This window comes from Mastigoproctus giganteus, chromosome 3 (assembly GCF_048544385.1).
Source record: "Mastigoproctus giganteus isolate SK-2022 chromosome 3, ASM4854438v1, whole genome shotgun sequence".
Classification (NCBI taxonomy): domain Eukaryota; kingdom Metazoa; phylum Arthropoda; class Arachnida; order Uropygi; family Thelyphonidae; genus Mastigoproctus; species Mastigoproctus giganteus.
Window position 1 is genome coordinate 172,341,467 of NC_143577.1, and position 22,517 is coordinate 172,363,983.

Sequence of the window (22,517 nt, forward strand, 5' to 3'; positions counted from 1 at the left end):
TAATTATCAAAACCCATAAGGATTATGCCTAGTGCATTTAATTTTCCAAATATATATATATATAGTGAATAACTATTGAGGTGTTGATTGACGTTATGATACATGTGTATCCGCACGAGTGTCTTTAAAAATAAAAGTACAGTAATAAAAAATTAATATTTTGTTAATAAACATTTATGTGCTAATCCACCATGATTCTAAAGGCAAAAGGTTAGGTTACCCCCTCCACTTCAGGAGGGGTTCAAGCTCCCATGGGATTCAAGTGGAGGTAACCTGACCTTTTTTCACCATTATGGAAAGCATTCATTACAGCAAGTTACCATTAGTGCTTCTGAGTGCTACTAAAGTGATACTAAACTGATGTTATTGTGTGTTGTGTTCGCTCACCAGTCAGCACATCATTTGCCACACCTACCTGTCAATCAATATATCATTCTCGACTTTGCTCCAGACCGATAACACCTACTGTCTGTTTACCGAGCAAAGCAGCGCTAGAGTGCCGTATCGGGAAACTAATTTTCCACTTAAGTTATCTGTTTCTCGTCATTCTCGTGTTGGCTTTCTTTACCTTCGCCAATGGAATCACTGGATAGAGGAGCACTCCAGGATCATTTAGAAAAGGCTGCAGTTATAGTTTAGACACAACATGGGTTTGTTAAGGGGAAATCTTATCTGAACAATCTGATTGGATACTATAATGTGGTCACAAAGGAACTGGATGAAAAAAAATAATTTTGATATCATATGTTGGATTTTAGGAAACTTTTAATACTGTTGCACATAGAAGACTACTGTTCAAGTTGGAGCAGTATGGTATTAAGGACAAGTCGCTATAATGGATAAAAGGATGGTTCAGTGGGAAAAAACAAAAAGTGGTAATGAATGGACACTGCTCTTCATGGGCTAATGTTATTAGTGGAGTTTCCCAGGGGTTCGTGTTGGGACCATTGTTGCTTTCTGTATTTATCAATGATATTGATGAAGGTAAAACAGGCTTAATGTCCACATTTGCAGATGATACGAAGGTTAGTATGATTGTTAATAACAGTAACGATGGTATATGACTGCAACAGGATCTAGAAAAGTTGAGCAGATGGGCTGAGAGGTGGTAACTGAAGTTTAACATTGACAAATCAAAGTACTGCATATGCGTAGCAGTAACACCATAGTAACATACCAACTATGTGGTACTCAGAGTAGCAGAGAATGAAAAAGACCTGCTGATAATTGTGCAGCCAGATATGAAGTTTTCTGCGCAGTGCAGACAGGCTGCAAGAGTAGCCTATCTGTACTGACAAGACAGGCTACTCATAGGGTCTTGTCAATAATGTACTGGAAATTTACAGTCTAAATAAATTCAAGGCTGAAGTAGACATACTTTTGGAGTAAACTGGATGGGTGAAATGGGAAGGGATTTTTTTTTTTTTTTTTTTTTCTTCTTCTTTTTGGCTGATGCTATATAACTTTGCTTTCTTGCATCATATGCCACTACTAATGGTAATGCTAAATAATACTCAGAGACGGTGTACAATGTGTGGAAAATATGCAAAATTTGTGTGCATTAAATGCAATGTTGGACTCCATTCTGATGAATGTTTCATACTTTATCATCAGTAAATGTTATTGTGCTCTTCATAATACCAATAACCAACATTTAGTGTATTTGTTTTGACAATGATAAAATAAAACTTTTATTTATCCCTAATTTTTAGTAATTCGAAAACACTATTGTCCAGTGTGTGATATATCTTACAGGCAAAAAAATAGAGAACACTACTTTTTTAAACAAATTTTAATGAAACTAACTTAGATATGCTATACTGAATATAATATTTCAGTTTCAACAAAAAATTCAAATTTTTTTTGGGCATTAATGGGTTAAGAGATGTTAGAAAATGTTTCTGCAAAAACATTAACTATTTGCAGTTGAATCCACAAACAGTGTATCCATAACACTCCAATATAGATGGAGAATGTGTATTTTTCCTTAATTTTCCAGATTTCGTAATTGTAATTTTTAACTCATTTTTAACTCTGAAGTGAGCACATCTCACTTCAGAGTGGGACTTGAATGTGTTTGTGTTGTTGGTTTTTTTTTTTTTTTTTGTTTTTTTGTTTTGTAAATGCAGAATAATCAGATGAGGTATATGTTAAGTGCATTGTTTGCATTTTTTGTCCTTTGTACAGTACTATCAATTCAGTCTTTTCTAAATATTTAATTTAATATAATGTAATTTACTATTTTAGCAACTGTTGAAGTATTTTTATGGTTGTACTTAGTCCCTCTGGCCTGCATGCCATCCAAGGTCATGTAAGCACTTTCTAAGCACATTAGTTTCCAGACAGTCAATTTACAGAACTGAAATCTTTTTTTGGTAAGAGTACCCTTTTATGTTCCTAGTTAATCTTGTTTGCTCTTCTCTGCACCTATTCAAACAGGTATACAGCTTTCCTAAAATGAGGCTTCTAAACTTGTATGCAATAATAATATAAGCAAATTGCCATGAATATTGCATACAAGTTTAGAAGCCTCATTTTAGGAAAACTGTATACCTGTTTGAATAGGTGCAGAGAAGAGCAAACAAGATTAACTAGGAACATAAAAGGGTACTCTTACCAAAAAATGATTTCAGTTCTGTAAATTGACTGTCTGGAAACTATGCACCTGAGAAGACCTGAATAAAATGTGTAAGCTTTCTCAGACAATGCACACAAAAGAGGGCATAAATTTAAAAAGGATGGTTGTAGGATAAATGTGCAAAAATTTGCTTTTTGCAAGAGATTAAGTGATTTTTTGGGTACTTTAAATAAATTTAAAGAAGGATCAGGTAAATTATTAGAAAAGACAGGCTAAAGAACACACTCTCTCTCTCTCTCTCTCTCTCTCTCTCTCTCTCTCTCTCTCTCTCTCTCTCTCTCTCTCTCTCCCTCCCTCCCTCCCTCCCTCCCTCCCTCCCATTTGTTTCTTCATAATTCTGACACTGCTAATAGTAATACAAATGCTAAATAATGAGAGATTCAATAACATCATTTAGCCCAATCACTCAGTTAAATAAAATAAAAAAAGTTTTTCACTGCACTTTCATTTACTCCTAGACAATGACTAAGTCCTATTTGCATCTTAGGCTAAATTTATGACATAAAAAGCATTGCTCTACATACAAAAAGTATCATTATTTTAAAAATAAATATCTTATACAATAAAGGTATACATAGATTATCTGATGAAACAATTTTCACTTACAACTGTTCATATATTTTATCCACTTCATGTCTTCCTGTTATTTGTCGATAAAAAGTGAAGAACACTTCAAAACTTAATTTTTCTGGGTTAAAGGAATCACTCTATTAACAAAGAAATATTAAGTTATCAATCAATTATTGATAAATTTATTTTGTGTAGCATTAATAAGTCATGATACACACATTTAACAAAACAGTCAGAGATTTATGAATAATGACCTATACCATCTTATAATATGCCAACAGTGAATTTAAAAGGTAATTCAACTGCAGAAAGCATTCTTATTAACAGTGTTTATATAAATTAGAATATAATGTTTATTAATAAGTACATAGTCTTATTAATAGTAAAAACCTGGTATTAATTAACTATGGCTTTATAATAATAAAAAAAATTACAGAATAGCTTTTTACACCAGTCAATCTGAATTTTTTTTTTCCCTCCTTGGAAACATGGAAGATGTTTAGAGGCTTGATGTTTTGTTTGTGAGTTGTTATGAGGCTTACAATGGTAACTAAGGCCATAATGACTATCTGTCAGAGTCATTATTTCTATATCCATTCCAGTTAGTTAAGGTTAAATTATCAAACAGCATCTAATGTTCAGAGGCATTTAAAATACATAAAGAGTTCACCTAGCATATGAGAGATTCAGAGGAAGTTGCAGGTTTACTAAGATGGCTGAAAAAAAAATCAATCAAAATGTGCCTACTGTGAATTATATCTAAAAAACCAGCTTTGCAAGTAAGAAAGCTGCCCAATACATGGTTCTGTCAGTATAACTTCTTTTGATATACTCATTTATAAACTGGAACTATGTAAACACAGTATTTTTAATTCTACAGAATTTATTACACAATTTATCTCTCTAGTTGTGCACAAATGGAACTATATTAATCTCCATTTGACAGATATTATCAAGATGTCTTTTAATAACTTAAAAGTTATCACTGTGTAATGACCTTGATTTTTTGTAGCTTGAACCATTTCTGATCCTTGATCCATCTCCTGAATTATTTCCTGAGATTCCAACATGGCTAGGGATCATAGGATAGCAACTTGTTTTCTTGCTCTTTGAAAATCTCTAAGATGATTCTTAAGATGTTGAGTCAATGTGTGTAGGGAAAGTTCACTCTTCTGTAGAACCAGTAGCATACTAAAAGAATCAATATAGATAAGGGAAGAAAAAAAACTGGTACGTGGTAATACAATCTAAGACTAATTTAAAAGCACACTGGTCTGTTGTAAAAGTACAAAAAATAAGGAGCAGAGAAAGGGTATTATTGATTCTGGAAAAACTATTGCTGCATCTATTGAGTTTTTAAATTTTGATTCCTCTTATATATCTGTTAGTTGTTTCTGTTTCAAAACAGTATTGACAAGTTATGGTATAGTAACTTGTCTTGAGAAAATACTCCCCCCCCCCCAAAGAGCGGATCCAAAACACTGACATTAACTGTAATTTTATTAAGTTAAATGAATATGCCTTTGTGTAGGAAATCCACTTTTTCACCTCTGCATGTCAATCAATATAATTTGCAAACAGACAGAGAGTGTTATCTTTTTTTTTTTTTTTTATCTTTTTAAAGTTAATTGGAGATATATTATTTTTCCTCCATTTTGAAAGGCATTAGAAAAGGCCTAGTCAACAGCAAAGGCAGTTCTGAATATTTGTTTTGGGTGGAAATACAACACAGATTTCTTTCACAATTTTCAATTAAGTATCTGAAATGCAATCCACTTGGTCTACTTTCATTTGACTTGCATCCCTGGTTGACTACCCAGGGATGCAAGTATGGTACTAGTCAAAGTGGGGTAATTGACTATGTATTTTTGCCAAATGCATGCAGAGTAGATAATCTTGAATATGTAGCAGAGGTTCAGATTCACCTGTGCACAAGGCTCCTGGGGCTTTATGTAAATCACTGTGATGAAGGGTATGCAGGCACTGCTGTAATATACTCCTCTTACTGAAGCATATACAGGAGCTCTTTAATCCAAATAAGACTAACCAGAGTTTTATACAACTGTAGCAATGTAAAGGGTGGCCATAATTAAAGTATCCCTATTCAGAGCTCTCTGTAGCTCTAGGTAATAAGCGGAATGCCACCAAAATTAGTAAGTAAACTATTCAAGGCATCTGGAGAAGGATCCCGTGGAAAAAAAAAAAAAAAAAAAGTTCCAAAATCTGCCAATTGGAGATAATATGGCAGTGTACAGGAGGAAAGACATGACAAAGTACCAACAAAAAAATAACTAGGACAAACTTTAATGAAATTACAAATTTTTATTTGTGCTCTTTGCAAAAAAAAATGAAAAGAAATTGAACTAAACTGTCAGAGAAAATGGTTTCACGGCTCCAAACTCACTCACAGTTTACTCCTGATGGTATGGTCAATGATGTTGCTGATGATGGAGTTGGTTTTCGATGTGATTACCATTGTTCTGGACCAGAAATTGCATTCGATGCAGAGTGTGCTCAACTGCAGAATGAAACAATTCTGGAGTAATGTTCCACACATGCTGCATTACGTTGTCCTTTAGGACAGCCAGGTTAGGGCCATTTCCCCGGATATACATTGGCCTTGAGGTGACCCCACAGCCAAAATTCACACGGTGTAAGGTCAGGTGACCATGGTGGCCATGCAATGGGAAACAAACAACTAATGACTCTTTCTGCAGTAAAATCATCCCAGGGGCTCACATCTGGTGAGTATGGGCTTGGCAAACCCAGGGTCCTGAGCTGGATATCATCATTCTTCTATTTCTTGCTTTCTTGGTGATTCCCTTTTACACACTCTCTCTCTCTCTCTCTCTCTCTCTCAGGGTAATGTGGGAAATTTTTTTTTTTTTTTTTTTTTTGGCTGGTGCAGCATAAGCCTCAGGCTTCCTTGCACCATATGGCTAATAATAATAATAATAATAATAATAATAATAATAATAAAATGATGCTGGAGAAGCTGCTTTACTGGTTGTGCGATATGAGGAACCCCATCTTGCATAAAAATTGTCTTATTCAGTCATCCTCTTTGCTGCAGTTGAGGAATAATGAAACTGCTCAGCATGTGATGATATCTTTGTGCTGTAGTAAAACAGGTGGCTGCTGGGTGCAATTCCTCGAAAAAGTATGGTCCTAGGATGAAATTTGAAGTCACACCACACCAGATGGTGATTTTTGGAAAGTGCAATGGGATTTGCAGAATAGCATGCAGTGCTTCTGAATCCCATATTCGGCAGTTTTGAGTGTTGACAGTCCCATCGAGATAAAAATGGGCCTCATCTTCCCAAAGAATATTCCATGGCCAGGCAACATCCACTTCCATTCTGGGTAAAAACATTAGAGCAAATGCCATTCGTTTTTCAGGATCATCTCTTTGCAGCTGCTACGGCGACTGATCTTGTATGGATAATAGTGGATTAATTTCTGAAGAATTTTCCACACAATGGAATATGAGACATCCAATTGCCTCGATACTCCTTGTACGTTGCTACTAGTTCCAGCAGCTGTATCTGTGGATTGGTTGATGATAGCCATTTCAACTTCCTCTGCTACCTGAGGTGAAACAGGTAGCATGGGAAGCCTTTACAGACAAAATATTAAATAGAATCAGAGCCAAGGATGATTAAGAAGATGAAAACAATCAATATAAATTTATTCATTGACAGAATAAAAATCATAACACCTCCCAAATAGAACTGGAATTTACTCAACAAGAAGTGTATGAAGCAGTCAGGAAAATCAAAAATGACAACTTCCTTGGCAAAGAGCAAACTGAATGATGAGGCAGTAAAAAAAGTTAAACGAAGTACCCCCCACAACCTTGTACAATAAATGTCTCTCTGAACACACCTTTCCAAAAACCTGACACAAAGCACTGCTCAACATTATACATAGAGAGCATAATAAACAAGAAACTGACTCTAGCTTGTATCAACCAAATGCCTTTTTCCTAGTGCTTGGAAAAATATATGAAACAATAACAGCCCAAAGAATAACAGAAACTTTTGTGGCTAAGGCCCTTAGCCAATTTTACTTCAGGCTGGGATCACTGAGTATGCTCTTTACAAAATCTTAGAATTGGTCTGCAACACATCACAAAAATATGTGCTAGGCATTTTCATTGACTTTCAAGATGCAATTGACCAGCTCTAGTAGGGCAATATCCTAAATAGTGTTTACAGCAGAACTACTGCTCAACAGAAATTTAAAAATCATTCAGGAATATTTCACTGAACAATGAGTAACTGTAAAAAACAAATATTACAAAACTGAAAACACTGCTACCATGGGCTATCCTCAGTGCTCTGTTTTGAGCCTGCCCTCTTTGGAATCTAGTACTTGATGAGTGGCTTAACGAAAACATTGCTAATACCAGAATAGTTATACAAGAACATTATTTGATTCTCGTTATTACAGAAATGTCAAAAATAATTTATTTTTGTAAACTAAATCTTCACATATTGGCAACATTGCCTTCTGTCATTTGCTTCTTGATCTGGAGAGTGCCATGGAGCAGTGTTTATCAGTGTGAGCTCAGTTTATTTTTTAAGATTATTAGGTCAAACTTGTGCTGAAAAGATGAGTAAAATATATTCAAGCAAGTGTTTGAATGATCCTTCTTTTGTTATATCTGTGGAAGTTATGTAATCTCAAGCAAAGACAAGATATTACAGAATTTGTAAAAAAAATAATGTGTATTGTGCTTATTTTGGAGTGAAACTCAGTGACCAAGATAAGCAATGGACACTACACAAAGTTTCTCAAACCTGTGTTGGAGCACAGAAACTATGGAAAAATGGTAAAAAGGAGACTATGCCATTTGTATGGCAAGAGCCCACAAACCGTGATGACTGTTACTTTTGCTTACTTAATGCACATGGATACAATGCAAAAAAGGAAGAAGGGCATTGTATATCCTAATATTCAATCTGCCATTAGAGCAGCCCTACATTAGCATTAGTAGAGGCATTTGATGCAAGAAAGCAAGCTTATGCAGCATCAGCCAAAAAAAAAAAAAAAAACCACTTCCACTTCACCCCTCTGTTCGTTCAAAATACCTGTCCAGCTGAGCCTTAAACTTATTTAGGCTATCAACCTCCACCACAAGGGATGGAAGTCTGTTCCGCCAACCAACCACCCGCTGGCTAAAAGCAAATTTCCGCACGTCTATCCTACATCTGTCTTTCCTCAATTTGAATTTATGCCCTCTCAGGTGATTTTTCTGAGCTAGAGGAAGAATCCCATCAGCATTGAGCATGCTTAAACCATTCAAGGCTTTATACACCTCTATCAGATCACCTCGCTGGTGCCTAGTCTCCAGACACTGTAATTTGCAAAACTTAAGCCTTTCTTCGTAACAGCACCCCTTTGTTCCATTCACTAATCTTGTTGCCCTTCTCTGTACTCATTCCAGCAGCTCTACATCCTTCTTGAAATGAGGCCTCCAGACCTGTATACAGTACTCTAGGTGTGGCCTGACCATTGCCTTATACAATGGAATAATCACCTCCTTATCCCTGCTGGAAAAATTCCTGTATATCATTGACAATACTCCATGAGCTACTCTTGCAGCCCGTCTGCACTGTTCAGAGAACTTCATATCTGCCTGCACAACCACCCCCAAGTCCCTTTCATTCTCTACCACTGTCAGTGTAGTACTACAGAGTTGATACGTTGCTCTGGTGTTGCTGTTTCCGATGTGTAGTACTTTACATTTGTCAATGTTAAACTTCATTTGCCACCTCTCAGCCCATCTGCTCAACCTTTCCAGATCCTGTTGCAGCAGCATAGTGTCAGTAGTGTCCTTGACAACCCTGCCAACCTTTGTATCGTCTGCAAACTTGGATATTAAGCTTGATATACCATCATCAATATCATTTATAAATACAAAAAACAATAATGGACCCAACACTGAGCCCTGAGGGACTCCACTAATAACATTAGTCCACGATGAGCAGTGTCCACTGATTACCACTCTCTGTCTTCTCCCCCTCAACCACCCCTTTATCCATAGCAGCAATTTGCCTCCAATGTCACACTGCTCCAATTTGTGTAGCAGTCTTCCATGTGCAACAGTATCAAAAGCCTTTCTAAGATCCAAGTATATAATATCAAAGTTATTCCCTGCATCCAGTTCTTTTGTGACAGCATCATAGTATCCAATCAAGTTGGTCAGGCAAGACTTCCCCTTAACAAAACCATGCTGTGTCTGAGCTATAACTGAAGTCTTGTCTAAATGATCCTGCAGTGCTTCTTTAACCAGTGCCTCCATTAATTTTCCTGGAACAGAAGTTAAGCTCACAGGTCTATAATTACTTGTGTCAGCCTTTGATCCTCCTTTGTGAATTGGGATCACATTTGCACATTTCCAGTCTATGGGTACCTCCCCTGAGTCCAAGGAAGCTCTCATAATTATGGCTAAGGGTTTGCTTACTTCCTTTGCTGCCTCCTTTAATATAACTGGATAGATCCCATCCACCCCGGGTGCCTTTCTTGTGTTTATCTTCAACAGTTTCTCCTCCACTTTACTCCCAGTTATTTCAAGATTCTGTAGCTTACTGCTAGAATTGAATACACCTCTGACATTCCCCTTGCTGAATAACTCCTCATCTGAATGTCGATGCAAAATATTCATTTAGTTTGTTAGCTACCTGAGCAGGATCATCAACAGTTGACCCATCAATATCAAGTGGACCAATCTGATTCATCACCTTCCTTCTAGAGTTTACATAAGTAAAGAACTCTTTGCTGTTTTTCTTTGCATCCCTTGCCAAGGATTTCTCGTAATCTGCCTTCGCCTGCCTAACCTCCTTTGTAACTTGGTTGCATATCAACTTGTATCTATCATAGGCTTCTGTGTCATATGTTAATTTGTAAGTATCCCATGCATTTTTCTTCTCTGCCATATGCCTCATTAGTTCATCTGACATCCATTTTGGCCTAAACCTTGAACAATATTTCTTAGTTGGTATGTAAAGCCTAGTAGCTTCCAAGATAAGTTCTTTGAATGCTTCCCATTTTGAATTTGCTGTTGGTAACATCATCATCAGTTGGTCCCACTGTATAGAATTTAAATACTGTCTCAGTCCATCGTAGTCGCCTTTACGGAAGCAATAACCCTTCCCTTTACCCCTAATGGTAGTTACCTCTTTCAGTAAATCCCACTTCAGCACACTGTGATCACTGCCACCTAGTGGTTCATTTATCTGCAGATTCTTAATGCATGAAGAATCACTGCTGATAATCAAATCAAGAGTATTACTCCCTCTAGTTGCCTCCCGAACATGCTGATGTAGAAAACAATCATCCAATAAATCCACAAAAGCCCTGCTAGTGTGTGAGTAACCAGCCCCCAAATTCCAGTCAATATCTGGGAAATTAAAATCTCCCAATTATAAGACTCTCTGATTTACTGGCCCACTCTATTTCCCTGTACAGTTCCTTATTATACTCATCAGAGTCATTAGGCCTATAGCACACTCCTACTCTCAATTTTGATCTCCCAATGCTTATGTCACACCAAACTGACTCAACACTGCACTGTCCAGCGATGTCGACTGGCTTCACTTCCTTGGTTTTTATGTGTTTCTTAACTAATAGCATAACCCCTCCCCCCTTCCTATCCTGTCTATCCTTTCTGTAGACGTTGTACTCCCCAAATTGCAGTTCCGCATCCCTTATATCTGTGTGACACCACGTCTCTGATATCCCAACAATATCTGCCTTCGATGTTTTGAGCAATACCTCAAATTCATCAAATTTATTTACTAAACTCCTAGCATTGGTGTACACGCAAGTATACCTGCACCTGTTTCTATTCTTAGCTACCCTAACACAACCCATGTGTTTACTTGTACCGCAATGGCTCCCAGCAGTCTCTGAAATACCATGCATCTTGTTTTTCAGGCTTCTGCTCATTCTAATAGAAGCAGTGCAAGAATCTCTTTCACCTCTGCCAGTGGCTACTGTCAATCTATTGGTCTTTGTCTCCCCCCAAGCTAGCAGTTTTCCGACCCACCTAACACTGCCTCGATAGCTTCAGCAAATATTCTTGCACCCTTTCTATTTAAGTGTATCCCATCCCTGTAGAAGCAATCTCTCCTGTTAACAAGTACAGTCCAGGCTGAAAAAAATTCTACCCCTTGAGCCTTGCACAATCTTTCCAGGGCTGAATTGATCGACAAGGCTCTCATCATATACTCCCTCCTATCGTGTCTGGGCAGAATTGCAGACACTTTCAAATTCAACCCTAATTCTCGGCTTTTGTTCAACAGTGACCTGTACTTGTTAAGTAATTCTGCCAGTCTCCTACTCTTAATATTATTAGTGCCAACCTGTACAACTATATCACCTTTTGTGCCCTTAAAAGATGATATTCGCTCTACAACGTCATCAACCTTTGCCCCTGGCAGATATGTAGATAACCTGTCATTCCATGCCCTCCACTTATATTGGAGAATGTAGAAGCAGAGAGTGCTGAAAGTGAAGCTTCTGAAGATGGAACTGAAGTCTACATGCCTGGAGACACTGAATCCAGCCCTGAACTGTCTCACAGCATGAACTCAATGATATAGTAAGAGATTTAAATTTACCAAAAGAATCTGCAGAACTCCTTGCTTCTAGACTTAAGTCAAAAAATCTTCTAGCACATGGGTTGTTTTTTTCGTTGTACTGACACAGAGAATGAGAACTAGTCCCGTACTTTTTCTGAGGACAAGTCTATGGTTCTTTGCGGCAATATATATAATTAATGAATGATTTAGGAATCGGTTACAATCCCCCACAGTAGACACTTCTTATTGACTTTTCAAAGGTGTGTTGCTCCACAATAGAAATATATATGGGTCAATTCCAGTAGCTCACTCTTGCATTTGAAATAAAAGTATGAGAAATTGAAGAAGTTGTTGACAAATATTAGTTACAAAGAACATGATTCATTGGTCTGTGCTGACTTTAAAGTGATAGGCACATTACTTGGACAGCAACCTGGTGTTTTTGTAAGTGGGACAATCACACAAAGAGTAAACACTAGAATGTCAAGGTCTGCCTAAAGAGGGCCAGTTTTTGGGCTGGATCAAACAACATAGTTCATAAACCAGTGGTAGACCCTGAAACCAACATCAAGTTGGTTTTGATGAAACAGTTTCTGAAAGCTTTACCTCAGGAAGTTACCTGCTTCAACTACCTTTGTTCTAAATTCCCATCTATTGCCCAAGAGAAGCAAAAACATGGTATTTTTGTTGAACCTCAAATTCTCAAAATGATGAGAAACAGAAATTTTAGAATTAGCATTAGTAGAGGGATATGATACAAGAAGGCAAGCTTATATAGCATCAGCCAAAAGAAAAAAAAAAAAAAAAAAAAAAAACTTTCACATTTTACCCATACATTCATTCCAAAAATTGGTCTAGTTCTGCTTTGAACTTATTTAAGTTGTTGACCTCTGCTACAACAGACAGAAATTTCTTCCAACAATCAAACACCCGCTGGCTAAAGGCAAATTTCTGCACGTCTCTCCTACAGCTGTGTTTCCTCAATTTGAATTTATGTCCCAAAACATGAGAAATCTGAGCAAGATGAAGAATTCCATCAGCATTGAGCTTGCTCAAACCATTCAAGGCCTTATACACCTAAATCAGATCATCTCACAGGTGCCTAGTCTCTGCATGCTGCAATTTGCAGAACTGAAGCCTTTCTTAAACTCACCAATTTCATTTCCCTTCTCTGTACTCATTCAGGCATCTCTACATTCCTCCTAAAATGAGGCCTCCAGATCTGTATCCAGTACTCAAGGTGTGTGGCCTGACCATTGCCTTGTAGAAGTGGATAATCACCTCCTTATCCTTGCTTGGAAAATTCCTGGATATTATTGACAAGACACCATGAGCTACCCTCGCACCTGTCTGCAGTGCTCAGAAAACTTCATATCTGACTGCACAATTCCCACAGGTTTTTTTCATTCTCTACTTTTGGAGAATGAAAATAGTCCGCTGGTGACATATCGGCTGTTTACCCAACTGTGTAAAATTTTGGTGGAACTAAAGCAGTTGCTGTTGTCATTTGTAAGGCTTTTGATCATGTTTGGCATAAAAGTCTTCAAACTAAGCTTGTGTTTTATGAATTCTCAACTGTTCTTTGCAGTTGGGTATCCTATTCTCTCTCTCTCTCTCTCTCTCTCTCTCTCTCTCTCTCTCTCTCTCTCTCTCTCTCTCTCTCTCTCTCTCTCTCTCTCTCTCTCTCTCTGTCCACTCACTGCAGGTGACAATTAATCTCTATCTTCTAACCTTTCCACTAATGCTGGTTTCCCACAAAGTTCAGTTCTTTCTCCCACTGAGGCTTCTCCATAGCCAGGTGGGAAGGAGCAGCAGTGCGTAGTACACACTTCTTGATTAGACCGGGTTTCGAGCCCGTCACCACCAAATACAGTCAGGGAATGACCACCGCATATCCCGGAGCAATATGGCCTTAGTTGCTAATGCTCCTAAAAACCAAATAACAAATAACATCTCCCACTCTTTTCCTCTCGTATATTAGCATTAGTAAAGGCACATGATGCAAGAAAGCAAGTGGATATCAAAGTTATTCCCTGCATCTAGTTCCTTTGTGACCACATCATAGTATCCAATCAAACTGGTCAGACAAGACTTCCCCTTAACAAAATCATGCTATGTCTGAGCTATAACTGAAGTCTTGTCTAGATGATCCTGCAGTGCTTCTTTAACCAGTGCTTCCAGTAATTTCCTTGGAACAGAAGTTAAACTAACGGGTCTGTAATTACTTATGTCACCCTTTGATCCTCCCTTGTGAATTGGGGTCACATTTTCACATCTCCAGTCCATGGGTACCTCCCCTGAGTCCAAGAAAGCTCTCATAATTATGGCTAAGGGTTTGCTTACTTCCTTTGTTGCCTCCTTTAATATAACTGGATAGATCCCATCCCATTCCCCCCAGGTGCCTTTCTTATGTTTGTCTTCAACAATTTCTCCTCCACTTTCCTCTCAGTTATTACAAAATCATCTAACTCTCACTGCCAGAGTTTATTTCACCTCTGGCATTCTCCTCCCTGAATAACTCCTCATGTGTAACTGTAGATGCAAAATACTCATTTATAGTGTTAGCTACCTGAACAGGATCATCAACAGTTGAACCATCGATATCCAGTGGACCAATCTAATTCATCCCCTTCTTTCTAGAATTTACATAAGTAAAGAACTCTTTGCTGTTTTTCTTTGCATCCTTTGCCAAAGATTTCTCGTAATCTGCCTAACTTCCTTTGTGACTTGGTTACAGACTAGCTTATATCTATCTTAGGCTTCTGTGTCACCCATTAATTTATGTGTGTCCCATGCATTTTTCTTCTCTGTCACATGTCTCATTAGTTCATCTGACATCCATTTAAGCCTAAACCTTGAACAATATTTCTTATGTGAAAAGCCTAGTAACTTCCAAGATTCTTTGAATGCTTCTTATTTTGAATTTGCTGTTGTACATCATCAGTTGGTCCCACAATATAGAATTTAAATACTGTCTCAGACTTCCGTAGTCACCTTTACGAAAGCAAAAACCCTTCCCTTTATCCCTGATGGTAGTTACCTCTTTGAGTAAATCCCACTTCAGCACACTGTGATCACTGCCACCTAGTAGTTCCTTTAGCTGCAGATAAAGGAACCATCAGGTGGCAGATAAAGGAACCACTAATGATAACAAACTGCATTCTACTTTCCAGTTTGAGAACCTGGAAGGTAAAACTAGATTCTACCTTTCCCTGCACAAACAGTTTATCTTCTTGAATATCCACCACTAATTCCTTAAAATCCTCATCTCCAGGTAACTCGCTTTTTTTCCCAACTTTATTTTTCTTCTGAATAAATTAAAATCTGCTCTACTGGAATACTGTTCTCATGTCTGGGGTGAAACTCCCAAAACCTCTCTGAGGTTTCTGTCATCAATTCTAAGTTTGGTTAATTACTGATCCGTCCCTCACAAAGTCTCTCCGCTCGGTCTCATAGACATTCTTTTCTGCTACATGCTTTTTCTATGGGCACTGTTCTTCTGAAATGGCATCCATAATCCCAACCCCCAATAACTACTTCCAAACCAGTCCAAACACTTGCCACAACTGGTCAGTATCCATTCATTTTACAACTTTACTCTTACAAAACCAACTTTTCTTCTTAATTATCACCTTCAACTTCCATTTTCTGGAACAACCTTTCTTCTCATGTGTTTCACAAAAATTGCAATCTACAGAAATTCAAATTTAATGTCAAGAAGTATTTTCTGTCTTTTCAACCTACACACAATACTAAGTACTATAGGTTCTTACAACTTTTATAATTTGTGGTTTTCATTTACAAAAAAAGAAAAACTCCTTCAAGTAGATTTCTTTCCTTAATTTTTTTAAGATACAAAAATAAAATTCTCAGATTAGATTAGTCTGCAATTATTTTTAATGTTCTCTTGACAACCATTTATTATCTCATTAAAAAAAAATTCCTGATAATATTTCCCATGATTCAATTTATATTACATATATTAATGCATTCATTATAATTATTACTCACTGAAATAAGTTTCTCTAGCACTCACTGAGAGACTTCTAGATGAACAGAAAACTCACTACAACACTGTTATGGGAAACTTCAATGCTAAGGTTGGAAAGAGACAAAACAGCACAGAAAGGGAAACTATAGGAAATTTTGGAATTGGTGAAAGAAGTGAAAGACTTGTGGAATTTGCAGAATCTCAAGGAATGTCAGTAATGAATACTTTTTTCAAGAAAAGGGTGAACATAAAGTGGACATGGAAAAGCCCAAATGGAATAACAACTAATGAAATTGACTTCATCTTCACTAACAGAAGATATATTGTGAATAATGTTACCGTCCTGAACAAGGTAAATGTTCACGTAATATCACAGCTAACAGAGAAAGCAAATTAATATAAAACACCATTATGCCTGGCATTTGTGGATTATGAAAAGGCATTTGACTCCATACAGTATAAGGCTTTGGGCACTGGAAAGAAAAGGCATAGACACCCCATACATTATGATTTTGTAGAAAAATGTGAGAATGCTACATCCTTTATTAGACCAGAAAAAGACAGTAGCAAATTTAAAATTGAGAAAGGAGTTCAACAAGGAGACACAATATCTGCGAAGTTATTTACTGCGGTCCTTAAGAAGCTTTCAGAAGATTGGACTGGTCGCAGTCCAATCTTCTGAAAGGTAGGTTCATATATTTATCTTGGACAAGTCATTAGCTGTAACAATGATAAATGGCTGGAAGTCAGGAGAAGAATAAATTTCGGATGGATAGCCTTCAGGAAATGTAGTTGCATACTGAGGAGCAATGTCCCAATTTTTGTCTGAAACGTAAAATAATGAACTAATGTATACTCCCCACCATGACTTATCGAAGTGAAACTTAGGCACTCACCTATGAAACAAAATAAAAGAATGAAACAAATTATATTAGGAATCAGACTGTTGGATAAGAAGAGAAATTTATGAATTAGGCAGCAAACACAAGTAAAGGACATTCTTATCAAAACTAAAGAACTGAAATGGACTTGGGAAGGACGTAGCTCGAAGACATTATGACAGATGGACCAAGAAAATAACAGAATGGTACCCATGAGGAGCTAAACGAAAACCTGGAAGACAACAACGTAGATGGACAGTTGAAATTCAAGTGTTCATAGGTTGGATGGCCATTGCACAAAACAGAAGGGACTGGAAAATTGTGGAAAGGCCTTCATCCTGCAGTGGATTGAAAATGGCCGATGATGATGGGCCCTCAGTGTATTAGAACCATGAGAACCCTCCAGTAGGCCCAGTATCCCCTATTGCTTTACACTTTGCTACATGTCCCAACAGGATGGTTTAAGAGAGTGCAAGAATAAGTTCTACCTCATCTTATTGCCACTATTAAATGATTAGTCATTGTATTCCCCCAAATCCCCACCGCTCAGCTCCCTCTGAAATGATGTATCTGTTCTATTATGTGTATCCACCTCTAAAAATCAGTCCCTATGTCATTAAGTGTAAGTCAGTCTTAGAGAAACCTTACCACTTGCAAATGGTCTACAAGACTCATACAGTTAAACACCCTCCTAACTTGTCTCAACAAAATTCTAACTCTTGTATAGATGGATGAAAGATAATTCTGAGCTTATAAATAGATATATCTCATGCTTTACTATTCATAAAACTTACTGAGAGAATTAAAAATTATATACCTTTCCACTTGGGAGATTACAGTGCTCCAGGCCCTTTTCTATTCTTTTCTTATCATCTTTGTGTTGAGCAAATCTCTTCATAATGCTTCAAATGAGCAGAGAAGAAGAAAAACAAAAATCATGAAAATATGCACATTTATAAAAATAACAAATTAATTTTATTCAGAGTAAAACCATTCTTCTTCCTAAAACCTCAGGTACTATTTCCACAATGGAGAGCTGGTTAGGAAAGAGCTATTTCCATAATGGTGATCTGCTCAAGAACTATATCACTGTGATCTTGATATACTTGTATATATATAGGATCATCAAGAAAAAATCAGTTTTGAATGTTTACATTTTTTGACATATTGCACTGGCATTTGGTGAATTGGTGAAGGTAAAGAAAGCTGACAGGAGAACCACAGCAAACTTCAGGACTATTACCAGACAAACTTGTTTCCCGCTACTGCAGTTTCTCCCTTCATTCTCAATAAACAGATGGTGCATGTTATCAGTAGAAGTTGATAAAGATGTACTGATTAGTTTTTTCTTCATTATTAAAAGCAGATTATTGGAGTTCGTGAGTGTAATGCCTTCGGGGCTGAAATTTACTTATGGGTACACCCTCAAAATTGACTCAGTCTTAGGGTGTTTATCTCCCCTTCCTGCTGTTTTAAAATAGGAAAACGCCTTCAATAGATGGTGTGTGTTATCAGTAGAAGTTTGTTTTCCTATTTTAAAACAGTGGGAAGGGGAGGGATAAACACTCTAAGACTGAGGCAGTCTGGAGGATATACCCAAAAGTAGATTTCAGCCCACTCATGAACTCCAATAATCTGCTCTTAATAATGAGAAAAAACTAATCAATACATTGTTATTGACTTCTACTGCCACTACTGATAACACGCACCATCTGTTTACTGGGAATGCAAAAAGAAACTGCAGTAGCGGGAAACCAGTTTGTCCGGTAAAAGTTTCCCATGGTTCTCATCATCGGCTTTCTTTACCTTAGCCAGTGAATTTAGTGGTCTTAAATAACAGAGGCACATTACTACAAGCATGGTTTTGTTGTGCTTTGATTTTTCTGGTGCAAAGGCTACTTAGGCCATATTGCACCTATCATACTGTTGTTGTTATTTGGTTTTTAGGAGCATTAGCAACTAAGGCCATGTTGCTCCGGGAATATGCGGTGGTCAGTCCCTGACCTTTCCGCATCCTCTATATTTGGTGGTGACGGGCTCGAACCCCGGTCTAATCAAGAAGCGTGTGCTGCACACTGCTGCTCCTTCCCACCTGGCTACGGAGGCACCACCTATCATACTAATACTAATACTATTGGCTTCTATGGAAGCAGTTAGAAATGGTTATATAAACCTATTCATTTCAGAAAGAAGAAAAATTCTGTAAGGTTTGAATTTTCGCTGATGATATGGCTAAGTGACAATTCCCGTAAGTTCGAGAAAGAAGTGAATGAAATTAGATGAGAGTTATTATACAAGGTGCATTCCAGGAGTATGTGTTTTATCGTGAGTGACCTGTGGCAATATGTACACTGTGGAAGGTCATTACCTGATAACAGGAATAGATGGGTCAAATGAGTGTGGCCTATTCGGGCTCTGGCCAGGACTACCTCTTCTTGTCTGTTTGTGCATTAATTGTAGTACAAGTTTAATTTCAAGGAGTTTGTTATGTATATGTGTTTGCCACTGAAGTGTTCATCATTCCTTACATATATTTGGTATATGCATTTTGTAATCACTGAACGAGACCAGAAAATTCAGTGGGGCTGTGCTGGATGGATGCTTGGCAGCAGCATCTGCAATTTCATTTCCTGGTATTCCAGTATGACCTGGGATCCAGCAGAAGACAACCTTTTGCCGATGATCTCTGAGATGAATCAACTCTGATCTGATGAGCTGTAGTAATTTATTATTTATTATTAGCCATATGGTGCAAGGAAGCCTGAGGCTTATGCTCACCAGCCAAAAAAAAAATTTCCCTATTACCCTGAGAGAGAGAGAGAGAGAGAGAGAGAGAGAAAAGTAGAAAGAAAGAGAAGAATGATGATATTCAGCTCAAGACCCTAGGTGTGCCAAGCCCATACTCACCAGATGTGAGTCCTTGGGGGTGATGGATGAGTAGGTGTGGAAATCTTTTGCATTGCTAATAGGGCACTTTTCAAGCCTGTGTAGATTATGCTCTTTTGGATTGAGAGAAGGAAAATGTTTTCCAGAGCAAGTTTTTTTTTTTTTTTCTGTCAGAAGTGATACAGAAATGGTAGTGTCGTGGAATACTGCTGCTGCACCTGTTCCACTCTCAGACATCGATCCATCAGTATATATATTTTAGTGAAGTCAGGATAACATTGTATACATACAATGTGCAGCTGTTGGATGTTAATACCCGTTAAAGAGTGTTTTCCCCATTGGTGGAAATATTTGTCACAAGATGACATGATGACAAACCATGGAGGAACGTGATCTATAGGATCTTGGTGGACTTTATTGAGTTGTATATTCCAGTTTTCTGCTAGTTCCATTAACCTAATACCTGCAGGCCTAGTTGCTTGTGGTTTGTTTCTATAAAAGGTCATGAGTTGCAGATCATTAAATATTGACCAATTAGGATGGACGACTGGCTTGGTTGCATAGTTCAGTAATAACATCTTTCTTCTGATCTTTAGAGGAGCTTCATAGGCTTCTACATACTTTTAGCATTAGCATTTTAGCATTAGCATTAGTAGAGGCATTTGATGCAAGAAAGCAAGCTTATGCAGCATCAGCCAAAAAAAAAAAAAAAAAAAACCCCACTTCCACTTCACCCCTCTGTTCGTTCAAAATACCTGTCCAGCTGAGCCTTAAACTTATTTAGGCTATCAACCTCCACTACACGGGATGGAAGTCTGTTCCACCAACCAACCACCCGCTGGCTAAAGGCAAATTTCTGCACATCTATCCTACATCTGTCTTTCCTCAATTTGAATTTATGCCCTCTCAGGTGATCATTCTGAGCTAGAGGAAGAATCCCATCAGCATTGAGCATGCTCAAACCATTCAAGGCTTTATACACCTCTATCAGATCACCTCGCTGGTGCCTAGTCTCCAGACACTGTAATCTGCAAAACTTAAGCCTTTCTTCGTAAGAGCACCCCTTTGTTCCATTCACTAATCTTGTTGCCCTTCTCTGTACTCGTTCCAGCAGCTCTACATCCTTCTTGAAATCTACATCTCTACATCCTTCTTTGCACTGGAGATGTTCTGAACACACCTAGGGCGATTCTAAGAGCTTAATGTTGAATAGGGTTGAGGCAAGATAAAGCACTTTCCCTAGTAGAATCAAAGACAAGCATGCCATAGTCCAGTCGAGATCTGATTATGGATCTATATAAGTGAAGCAAGGTGTAACGGTCTGCTCCCCAGGTTGTTGCTGATAAGGCTCTAAGCATGTTCATTTTTTTTTGACAAGCTCTCCGGAGATGTTCAATGTGTTTTTGATAGTTTAACTTGCTGTCAAAAATTAAACCAAGCAGACAAATACTATTTGCTATTGGAATAGGATGGTTATCTAATTTTACAGGATGCATTTTACATATGGTACAGAAGTGAATGGCAGTGGATTTCTGGCTGGATAGTCTGTAACCTGTAAGCTGATAGTCTGTAAGTATGTAAGTAACCTGATAGTCTGTAAGTATGTAAGTAACCTGATAGTCTGTAAGTTTTGTGTCATCCAAATCTGGATCCGATTTATTGATATCTGCAATTGCCTCTCAATATAATTCATGTTTTGAGAATGGCAGGAGATTGTGAGATCATCGGCATAAAGATATGAGTCCACTGTTTTCGGAATGAGTTCAGTTAAGTGATTAATTCTAACTGCGAATAGAGTGGCACTGAGAAGGGACCCTTGAGGGATTCCTTCCTGGACAAAGTTTTTGGAGAGAGTTCCCTGATAATGAACTTAAAAGGATCTTTGTTGTAGGAAATTTTGGATGAAATATGGCAAATTTCCTCTCAGACAGACCATAACAAGATGCTCCTTTTTGATGAATGCATTTCTGATGTTTGCTTCAGCTTTAATTATAAGGTCCAATGATGATCGATTTTTTCTGAATCCTAATTGATTGTTATTGATCAAATTTTGGGACTCGAGATACCAAGTCAGATGGCGATGAATCATTTTTTCGAGGGTTTTGCTCAGGCAGCTGGTAAGTGAAACTGATCTGTAGTTATGAGGAACAGAATAGTCTTTACCAAGTTTTGGGATAGCCAGTATGTAGGAATGATGCCAGGAGCTTGGGAATGTATGTTAAGTGAATCGATTGAAGAATCTAAATCAATCAGCAGTGACAAGTGTGATTTTGGATCTAAATTTTTGAGCATTACATAAAATATCCCATCAGGGCCAGCAGCACTGTTCCTTGTGTTGGTAAGAGCATGCTGCAGTTCAACCATGGTGAATGGTTGATTATATGTTAATGCACATCTGTCAGTGAAATTCAGTTTGGATTTTTCAGTTACATCTTTAATTTTTTGAAATGATTGGTCATAAGCAATTGAGGAGGACAACTGAGAAAATACAGATCCTAGTGCATTTGCGATTTCTGCAGGGGGTAGAGAGTTCCTGTCCATTCCGGTTAATTAGTGGAGTAGATGTTGGAAGAAATTTGCCATTTAACAGTTTTATCTTATTCCAGATCAGTCTGTTGTCTGTATTTTTATTAATTGAGGAAGCAAATTTAATCTAAGATTCTTTTTTTGCTTTTCGTCTGATATAACGGGCTCTTGCTCTAAGTCACTTATAATTAATAAGATTGGAAGTGGTTGGATGTTTGTGGAATTGATTCCATGCTTTGTTTTTCTCTTTTTTTGCATTGTTGCACTCTTCATTCCACCAATAATTTAATTTTTGCCTTTTCCTGACTTGGTATTGTGGAATGGCAGCGGTTGCAGCTGTTAGAATTTGGTTTGTTATGTGTTCAGTAACATGACTGATAGAAGAGCACTATATGATATGGTTGTTGAACGAAACAAGCCTGCTGTATTTTATCCAG

General features: G+C 37.6%; 1 protein-coding gene across 3 annotated transcripts in view; it reads right to left on the reverse strand.

Annotated features, from left to right (window-relative positions):
• Positions 1-22,517, reverse strand: part of LOC150088410 (1-phosphatidylinositol 4,5-bisphosphate phosphodiesterase classes I and II-like) — a 1,046,313-nt gene that overhangs the window by 670,861 nt on the left and 352,935 nt on the right. For all 3 annotated transcript variants that reach the window (XM_090369498.1, XM_090369497.1, XM_090369499.1), the window contains exons 6-7: positions 17,486-17,570; positions 3,245-3,345 (exon numbers count right to left, since the gene is read on the reverse strand). In XM_090369498.1, the coding sequence (XP_090225624.1) occupies positions 3,245-3,345; positions 17,486-17,570 (186 nt within the window). The remainder of the gene's footprint in view (positions 1-3,244; positions 3,346-17,485; positions 17,571-22,517) is intronic.